This window comes from Pyrus communis, chromosome 1 (assembly GCF_963583255.1).
Source record: "Pyrus communis chromosome 1, drPyrComm1.1, whole genome shotgun sequence".
Lineage (NCBI taxonomy): Eukaryota > Viridiplantae > Streptophyta > Magnoliopsida > Rosales > Rosaceae > Pyrus > Pyrus communis.
This window is the reverse complement of record NC_084803.1, coordinates 8,382,410-8,393,162: the sequence shown is the minus strand read 5'-3', so window position 1 is coordinate 8,393,162 and position 10,753 is coordinate 8,382,410. Positions and strand designations below refer to the sequence as shown.

Below are 10,753 nucleotides of genomic sequence, written 5' to 3'. Positions count from 1 at the left end.
GAAAAATCCCTCCTCTACTCCTCTATGTAGAGCAAAAGCATTTCACAATAACAGAATCGAAATGCTCAGATATTATATAAACCAATAGTTTGGTTTTTCTTCCGTCAATAACCAGTACGGTAATATTACAGTGGAATTCCAAACACCGATCTCCCGACAACGAAAACAAAATATTGTAAACAAAAAAAAAATAGGAGACTACAAACCCTAACTAAAACGAAACAAAAGGCCAATACATCATAAAGTACAGTAACCATGAATTTCAATTAGCAACCAAAACAAAAAATGAATGTGTAACTATTATATCCTCAGCAACGCCAGCAGCCACTTCCGACCACCAAGCTTAAGCAATTGCATACTTGAGTGACTCCGACTCTTCGGGCCGCCACATGGACTTCTGCACACAAAGCAATCCCTCCTTGTCCTTTGAATACGTCAGGCTAACCTCCCACTGCATCGACCTCGCCATGTTCTCCAGCTCGTAAATAGTCTCAACATCGTCTCGCACGATAAGCTTTCCCTCTGGTCGAAGGATTCGATCAACCTCCGCAACTACAGCCACTAAATTGCACCTGTCATTCATAAGCCATTCCAAAGTTAGACAGCGAAGTGAATTGGTGAATGAAATAACAAATGCTTTGCTGCGGAAGGAGAATCTGAGAAATGGAATAGTATGCATACCTCTTCTTAAGCTTGGAAAACAGATGGTCGGCATGGAGAAGATCATAAGACCTTGGATAGGTGTTAAATGACTCACACCAATCATGATACATACCAAACAAACCTCGCTCGTAAATTATGGGTAATGTGTCTGGAGAGTCTACTGAGACTACATTCATGACCCAAATTTTCAAATCTTTCAAAGCGGCAGCAAATCTGCAAGCACAACCAGAAGTCACAAGTAAAAAGAGTTAAGAAGCAGCCGCCTCTAACTCAACATCTCACTTGTACATATTCTTTGGCAAGGTCAAGAACAATAATAAAGATAAACAGTAAAGCACAAATTATAACGAAGATGGTGGTTTTCCATGCATCAAACAAACACATCAAAACACACTATTCATGACAATCAAGGAACGATTTTTCTTACCCTCCGTACACAGCTCTCATGTCCATAACATTCCGAACAGATTTCCAGTTAATCCCCATTCCATTCAGATATGACTTTGTCACCACACGTTTCCAGTGCTCATTGTCTGAAGTGAAATCCTCAGGAGCAGGTTTTCCATAAACACCAACTTGGGAACTTAACAACCAGTAAGGTGCCTTGCCCAACCTCGCCGGCCATTGTTCAGGCCATTCAGACCCACGTTTTGTTGCATTTACAGGCACTTCGTGGATGCATGCTTGTAATGGCACATTCCTGTACACAACAAAAATTAAGATTAGGGTAGCTATTGAGCTTAGATTATAGTTATCTCTGCATTCGCATCAAACAAATTTTGGCAAGAGTAACACAATTGCCATTTCTAAGAGGGTTTAGTTTTGCTTTTGCAAATGCATCATAATATGTTATTTTCACATGGTTTTAGAACTAGAGTCTACAGAGACAATGTCCATTCTCCTCCAAGTTCAGCAATCTCATTAAGCCAGAACAGAACTTAGTAATTCAACCAGAACAACTTTAGGCAACTAAATCAAAGGTCTGGAGAGAAAAATTGTTTCACTAGATTCATTAAACTAAAAGAGAAAGAAAAGGTTCAGCCGAATATAATGTGTACCAGGCAGCATTTGGATCATCAGACTTAGTACAGATAGGAGGCTCGTTCTGTGATCTTTTCTCATAGCACTCATTCGAAGTAGGCTTTTTGTATATAGCAATACCAACTCCATTTACTGTATCCTTACTAATTGACACCAGTTCCCAGCATATTGATTTGGTTAGTTCCTTCATGGCTGCAGGTGATTCCCATAAATTTTTAGACTTGTTAGCATTTATCAAACAACTCCAATTCAAAAGTTCCAAAGACATATGGTTTCAAATTATGTACCATTCCATATTTCAACATCTTCACCCAGCTTCTTATACACTGGAGTAGCAGACCATACAAAGAAACCACCAGGTCTCAACACTCGGTTCAGCTCCAATAGAAGCTTACCACCTGCATATCATGTTTATTGGTGAATATCCAAACGAAAAGAAATAACCAAATAAGTTTCCTATGTTTACTATGTCAGAAAAGACTGGCTCAAGATCTAGGGGCTTCTTTGGTGTGTCAGTTCAGAAACAGCATTCTATCAATAAAATCATGAAAGAGTGCAAAATATGCAGCACAATTTGAAAACTGCTCAAAGAAGAAAACAAGCTTGAAAAAAAAATGCGCCATAAACTGAAAATCCCTTTCCAGTTATCAACTTAGATATTATAATATAGAAAACTGAAAATTATTGTTTTCCAGTTATCAACCTAAACCCTAAACTAGGCATGACAGTTATCGAAAACTCAGCCAAACAACCCCCTGATTTCACACATAAGGAAACTGCATTTTTAAATAACAATCTCAGCTTGATCTCATATCACACTGTAAATCAATTCACAAGGACTACCTTCTATATGCCAAGGAACCCTGCAGCGGGCACAGTGGACAACATCAAAAACTTGGCCGGGGAAGGGAAGTCTCTTTGTGCCCATCACAGCAGATATGGCAGGAATTCCTCTTTCAAGTGCAAACTGTACTTGAGCTTCATGCTCATCTTTTGGGGCCAATGACATTGCAAGGACATCTCTGTCAAAAAGAAAGCCTCCAAAGCTTGCAACTCCACATCCAACATCTAATATGACCCGTGAACGTTTTCCCCAGGCAATATCAGGAACAGACTGCAAGAGAAGAGAACCCAAGTTAGTGTAATTTTGATGAGCAGTAACACGAAAGATGTGTCTTTTCTAGTTTTTTTTCCTACTGGTAAATCGCATCCAAAACTCGTGAAATTCATATGTTGCCAAGATGTCACCCTGCAGATGAAATTCCTGCCTAGGTCTCAAAAAGATATTCTTTAGAACTCTGCATATCTAACCGTAGCGTCATATGTACTGTAACAAGAAACACAGAAATCCATCTACTTCATCATAAATGCATAGGTATTAATACGATATAGATGCAGCAAGACTGACATATTCTCCAAAGCATGAGCTGATTAAAAATATTAGGGAGAGGGAGAAGACAAGGATTGAATGCACACACTGAGACATCTGAAGAAAAATGTACATACATATTTACGGAGAGAACAAACCAACATGTAAAGTAATACAAGTGGAATGTATTTGAAAAAACCAAATGCTTAAAAGTATTCACCTGTTGTATGAAATCAATATAATGAAGAGCACCATGCTTGAATTGTGTTCCACCACCGGGAAAAGTAAGGTATTCACCGGTAACTTTGACCCAATTCTGATGCCCCTTAATTTGAACAAGCTTTGTATGGGGAACATTGTAGTACCATACCTGCAAGAATGCACCTTATCAATCTATCTCAGAAAGGACAGAGACAATGTGGAAATGAATTTATACATCGATTAAGTTATATACCTTTTCCCTGCTTGTTGGCCACTCAATTGGGCGTCTATAACCTTCTGGAAGAGGAACAAGGCAGGTTGGGGCCTCCTCGGGACAATGCCTCTCCCGGTGCTCGTAATGCTTGGTACTTCGAAGACTCTTGATGGCTTGCAAATTGTCAAGGCAGGGGATGAAATCAGGCCCAGCAGTGGAATTGCAGACTTTCCAGTTGTAACTGGTCTTCTGATCAGAAGCACGCTGAGCCTCCTTCTCATTCTTTGACTCTGCCGACTGAGTAGACCACGAACTATTTTGAGTTGTAGTCTCGTTCAATAGCTCCGACTGAGCAACGGACGGAAATACCTCATTTGAACTCTGGTTTTTGGCCTGCTCATTTTCCTTTTTCTCCCCATTTGACTCCTTGGTATCAGTTACCTCCACTTTCTCCTCTGTCTCACCATTCATCTTAACTGTATCGTTTGTTTCTTCAGACTTGTCTAATTTTTTATCACTGCCATCATCCGATTTCTTCTCGTTATCATCGGAATCAGACTTGTCCTTTTCACCGCCATCGCTCTTTTTTTCTCCATTTTCGGAATTCAATTCTCCATTCTCCACCTTCGAGTCGCCATCTTCAGATTTCTCCTCAATCTTTTCCTCACTTTTCTCCTCGATCTTGTCTTGGGTTTTCTCCTCAGGTGTCTCTTGAGTCTTTTCCACAAACTTCTCCTCACTCTTCTCTTCCGACTTTCCTTGTAGCTTGTCTCCACCCTGAGCAGCACCATCGCTGCTGTCTCCTTTGGTTGCGTCGTCGGGTAAGTCACCCGGGTTATCTTCAAATTGCCTGGCATTGGTGTCACTCGCTTGTTCCTTGACGCCGACGTTATTGCTGCCCTGCTCCTTGAGTTCACTCTTATTCTCCTCCGTGGGCACATCCACATTCTGAATGGGAACTACAGAGGAGGAGGTCATCATCCAAACCCCGACCAAGCACAACGCCACAAACACCACGACGGTGACGGTGGAGCAGCAACCACTCCCGGAGGACGGCCTCCTATTATCTACTCTAGTATATTTTCCCCCTGTCGCCATCTTCGACCCCGGAGCAGATCACAGACCCGATTGTTGTCAAATAATCCACACCTGAAAACTGAAACAACAGATCCGGCAAAGGATCTGTAACAATTAACAGGGAACGAACTAAAAATGGAAAACACGGCAGGGAAACAGATTACTAAAAACGGAAAGGACCCAATAACCCAAAATAACCTAATATCGGTTGAGAACGACAAACAAACCAGCAATGACAGAGTAGATCCGAACCCGGATCCGAAATGCTGAAATCTGAGCTGACGATTTTCAAATATTTTGAATTGGAGGTAAGTAGGTACCTTGTTTGTTTCTTTGCTTGGTTGCTTGGGCAGATCTGATATCTCTGTGTTGCTGTTGAGGATTATTCCAGCATTCTCCGATCTCCAAACACCTCCAATTAGAGAAGAAAGAAAAAGAAAGGAAAAGAAAAGACAAGAAACCAAGAGGAAAGAAAAGCAGAAGTTTTTGGCAGTAGTGCGTGACGAGTGAAGAGGAGGGGGTAGTTGTAGGCGAGACAGGGTGGAGAACGCGGAAGAACTCCAACCCCGAGGGAGAGAGAGAGATATCTTTCTAAATTCTATCAATTTTTGGCCCGATTATTTTAGTTTTTCTATTGGAAAAATGGAGAGAATTCTAGTACTCTGCAACAATACAAAGAAGGTGGGCCAAAACAAAGTAATTCGATTCAACAAAATTTGTTTACAGTGTGCGTCGGCAAAAATATGACGATTATTACGGCGATGACATCGTTTTATGGCGACTATTTTACACTAATAAATAAATAAAATTGAAGAGAGAAAAACTTTAATGCTCTGTTTAGTTACAAGATCATGCTACTAGGCTCGGTAAATGTCGTCTATCTCAAAACCAAGGCAAAGCCGACGTCAGAGAATTTTTTTTCTTTTTGGTTTTTGATGCAGACGGTTTGGGTTTTCTTGGCTTTTGCCCCTTGGAATTTAGAATATCATGAAATGTCCATGTATAAATTTAAATGGACAATTATTTAAGGAAATTGTTATTGATATTTCAAAAATCACATTTTTCATTCTAAATTTTTTGTAATAGGAAGAAAAATACAGTTGCAATGAGTGCCACTGAGATTTTTTGAAATGATAATAACAGTTTTTTGAATTTAATTGTCAAATTTACTTCAAATTGAAATGATTATATTAAATTGAAATTTGAAATTTTATTGAGGCTTGGGGTTTACTCAACTTAGTGCTTAAATTACGGACTAATGACAGACATCAATTGGTTTGGTGGATTATCAATATCACGGTCAATACAAGGAAAAGGATGCAAATGGAACCTTGGTGGCTTATTGGGTAGAAAACCATTAAACTAAATCCAAAGTGGTTGTCATATAATCAACGTACACTGTTTTTTTAATGCGATCTGAATATATGAATATGAAAGTCTAAGCCATCAGAGTTAGTCCAAAATCCAAGATCAAGGAGAGATTTCTAGAGAGAGACAGCGTTTGTTAACTAATAATTTTAAGATAGTCCAAAATATTTGATTTCCTCTTACGTAATCACGAAAAAAAATGACTCGTAATCAGAATTTTGAGTATAAATGTCACATCCTGACTCGGGGTCCACCACATTTTGGATCCGCTCCATCATCGTAGCACGATATCGTCTGCTTTGGGCCCCGACCACGTTCTCACGGTTTTGTTTCTGAAAACTCACACGAGAACTTCTCAGTGTGTCACCCATCATGGGATTGCTCTTGCGCGCTACTCTTTTAACTTCGGAGTTTCGATGGAACCCGAAGTCAGTGACCCCCAAAAGGCCTCGTGCTAGGTAGAGATGAGAATATATATATAAGGATCACTCCCTGGGCGATGTGGGATCGTACAATCCACCCTCCTTAAGAGCCCGACGTCCTCGTCGGCACACCACGACCAGAGTTAGGCTCTGATACCAAATTGTCACATTCCGGCCCGGAGTCCACCATATCCGAGGGCCGCTCCACCACCGTAGCACGATATTGTTTGCTTTGGGCCCTGACCGCGCCCTCATGGTTTTGTTTCTGGGAACTCACACGAGAACTTCCCAGGGGATCACCCATCATGGGATTGCTCTTGCGCGCTACTCGCTTAACTTCGAAGTTCCGATGAAACCCGAAGTCAGTGAGCTCCCAAAAGGCCTCGTGCTAGGTAGAGATGAGAATATACATATAAGGATCACTGCCTTGGACGATGTGAGATCTTACAATCAAGATACTAAATTTATCTAAACCTTATTTAAACTATAATACATAAAACAAAACACATTAGTCTATACAGCTTGGTTAAACTAAATTTTGCCAATTATGTTTGCTTTGCATTGTTGTCATGATTTGTTTTATTAGTGCAATTTACTGTTTTCGTAATATAAAAATTTTGAGCTATATGATTAGGGGTGTGATATCCACACACCCCATTTTACTTCTCACACACCTTTTTAATTTTTGGGTATTTGATTAAATGAATTGAAGAAGATCAACGGATATAAATTATTAAGGGGTGTGTGAGAAGTAAAATGGGGTGTGTGGATAGCACACCCCTATGATTAATGATTAAACAAATTTTAACAAAAGGTTAATAAGCTTTGAGAGTTGTCACTTTATAGTTCGAATATAAAAACTGATGTATTGTCACACTTAGTACTGCGATTTAGTAATTTTTTTTTCATTTTTAACTTATAGGTTTTAGGTTGTGGCTAGCCCATTATAAGAGATCATAGTTCGATTATCAGCAAAAACAATTACAAATCAAATTATTGTGGTTTGTCTATTATGAAGCCAGTCTCACCTTTTAATTTAAATAATGTCGTATACATTAAGAAAATGGTTTTTATCACAAATGATCCCTGAAATTGACTCTTACTATCAAGATGGTCCCTGAAATAAAAAATCAGTCAATGTAGTCCTTGAAAATATGTGTCGCAAATTAATATGGTCATTATGTCACGATTATGTTAAAAAATCTGTTAAGTACTAATGTGGCACATAAATGGACCCCATAAATCATTTTTCTCACAAATGGTTCTTAAAATTGACATGCGACATCAAAATAGTCTTTGAAATTAAAAATTGATTAATGTAGTCCCTTAAGTAAGTGTATTAAATCAATGTAGTCATTCTGTCAAAAATTATGTTATGTGCTAATGTGACACATAAATGGGTCACACAAGTCTAATTAAATTTTAAAAATTACAAATAGCATTCATAATTTAATAGTTAATAAAAAAATTGTCAACCCAAAAACCCAGTCATGCAATCACCTCAAATCCCAATCCATATTTCTATACCTCATTCATTTTCTATTATCTAAAAAAAATCTCAATATATCTATCTTTACATACTTCGACACCCTTTACCGAATTGAACCTGAATCGATATCACCTTTGGTGACAGCTTGGCCCATTGCAACGACTTATGGGATATTACTGTTAACATTTAGGTGATTAAGGTCCTCGCAACCTTAATTTTGGAGAGCTTGTTCGGCGCTTCACTGGTGGATGCAAAGAACGACGAGGTTTGCCTTGAGATAATGAGGTTATAACCCAAGTGCGTCCATTGTTAGTTGAAAATTATTTCCACACCTCCTTTTAAGCCTTGGTTAAGCCTTATATTTTTGAGAATTTATAGAAGAAAACTCTTTTCAAAGTAGGCCCTACTATAAGAAGAAAAAAATTCCACTGTGCAAAAAGGTATTTAGAAATTTTTTAAAATTAATTATTAAATCCACATAAGTACATAACATTTTTTTTTACAAAATTATGGCGGAATATTCATATTGATTTGAAACACATATTTTCAAGGACTACATTGATTGATTTTCAATTTTAGTGACCATATTAATGGTGTGGGTCAATTTCAGATACCAACTTAATGCTGTGGCTCAATTTCAAGGACCATTTGTGATAAAACCATATAAATCTTATTGGATCCATTTATGTGACACATCTGTACTTAACGGAATTTTTAATAGAATTATGACGGATGAACCACATTGATTTGCAACACCTATTTTCAGGGATTACATTAATTGATTTTTTATTTTAGATACTATCTTGATGATGAAGATCAATTTTAAAGACTATTTGTGATAAAAACCTTAAGAAAATGATGCATTTGGTATTTCTCCTAACAATTTAAAACGGCATATTGGTCCAACTGTCCAAGTCTGAAAGTTGTAATTCCCAATCAATGAATGATGACTGAGGAGGAGATGAGTGGGATTCCTCTAATGTGTCGGTGTAAATTTTTTTTTTTTATTCTAATGAAGAATACGACGTGCTACGTGCACCGACAAATAGTATTCGATTTCGTATACTATTTCTCATCTGTGACCGACGTACAAGCCAATATAGTAACATTATTATATAGTCATTGCGACCAAACAATTTTATTATTTTAGGGAGCTGTTATTTAATATAGTTGTAGTTAAAAATATTATTTATGAACGCCTTTATTATTAAAGAATGTTGTATTATTTAAATACATTTCCTTAAGTATTAAATAATTTATTTCTTACACATATGTACCGCAAGTTTAAAGACTTGAAAATAGCTCTATAAACTAAAGTATTGTCTCAAACAACTAAAAATATTTCCGTTCATCTTAAACTTTTATTTGTAATATATTTTTGTACTCATTGACAATTATTACTATTTAGAGGTGTATTTTTTAAGAGGGGACCAAGAAAAGTTATGACGTACACAATGTGGAGTTTATTCTTATGCATTACTAGTCTCAAGTTGAGACCATAATTTTTTATAATTTTTTTTTTTTAAAAAGAGGGACAACTGGTGGCAAGCCACGGTTATCCACCCATTTATGGGATCGGAAAAACTCACAAATGCATTTCAACCTCCCCTTGGCCACAAGTCTGAGCATTACTTTAGAGAGATTTTTACTATATGTTACATGTTATAAGTGATAAGAAGATATAATTTCAATGTCCCTCTATTTGTATTACAACATGTATACCAAGTCTTGTTCTGGACATAAAAAAAAAAATTCTTCCAAACTTTTGTAACAAAAGAAAGTGAAAATTTCAAGACTTCATGAGCGTAAATTGGACTTAGATTTTTTAGCACTCTGTACTAAAAAAGAGGAGTACATACATACTATTTTATCTTGTTTAATGTGATTTTATGTCATATATACTCGTAAACTTACTTATATACTATAAATTAATTAGACGTATACACAAATAAATGGTAAAAGGGTGTGAGTATTAAAACTTTAAATCAATTATTAATTTTTTTATAAAAATTATGTAACTTACATGTAATTCATTAATATATTAATACTTGGGACTTTGATCAAAATTCTCTCAATCAGACTTAGTCAGACTCATCGGCGATTGGTATGATAGCGAACGATGTACTACATCTGGCTTCCACTTCCCTATGGTGAGGTTTATTCATGTCTTTCGCTTATGTAATGGTGTTGCACACTGGCTTGCGAAATTTGCTTTGTATAGTAGCAATAATTTAGTTTGGTTTGAGGAGCCTCCTATTCTTATTCAGGAGCTTTTATTCCAATATATTTGTAACTCTTTATGAGTTTGATTAATAAATATATCGCTTCCAATTCAAAAAAAAGAAAAAGAAAAAAAAGATAAAGTCTTAATCAATAAATATTAGAAATTAGGGACCGAAAACTAATTATTTATTTATTTTTATTATCATAGACTTAAATTGAATAATTATGTCCATTAATCCTGGTTCAAACATCGCCATGAATATATAACCAAACAAAAACCAAACAAGCAAATATGGCGAGATTTTTCTTTAAAGATCTGTAGCATTAAATTATCAATTACACGAAAAATAAATAAGTGATTAGAATAAAAAGATATCACTTGTGAAAAATCAAATCTAACGCGTAACTAAAGGATATGTATTATTACATTACACCTAATGTGGCTGCTATTTGGAATTATGGACAAATAATCCGTATCAATTTATTAAAAATGTATCCCGAAGTGTCTCCACCATCATAGGACATGGATCATCTCCGGATCCATTGGTCCTAATCTATCAAATCTCGTAATTTTGACTATTGAAATTTGATTTAATAATTAAAATTATTGTAATTTTTAAAGTATATCATGTTTGTAACTGTTAGATTAAATTTCAATAGTCCGAATCACGGTATTTGATGGATAC

General features: G+C 36.6%; 1 protein-coding gene across 2 annotated transcripts; it reads right to left on the bottom strand.

Moving 5' to 3' along the window:
• Positions 1–74: 74 nt before the first annotated feature.
• On the bottom strand, positions 75–5,182 carry LOC137733972 (probable methyltransferase PMT26). Of its 2 annotated transcripts, none has more exons than XM_068473200.1 (9): positions 4,886–5,182; positions 3,528–4,644; positions 3,294–3,443; positions 2,548–2,818; positions 1,992–2,102; positions 1,722–1,896; positions 1,091–1,363; positions 682–876; positions 75–572 (listed from the first exon to the last, which is right to left on the bottom strand). In XM_068473200.1, the coding sequence occupies exons 2-9, from the start codon at positions 4,584–4,586 to the stop codon at positions 344–346; spliced, it is 2,463 nt and encodes an 820-aa protein (XP_068329301.1). In that variant the 5' UTR covers positions 4,587–4,644; positions 4,886–5,182; the 3' UTR covers positions 75–343. The 2 variants fall into 2 exon arrangements, with proteins under 2 accessions (XP_068329301.1, XP_068329309.1); XM_068473208.1 differs by having other exon boundaries at positions 3,528–4,637.
• Positions 5,183–10,753: the final 5,571 nt, after the last annotated feature.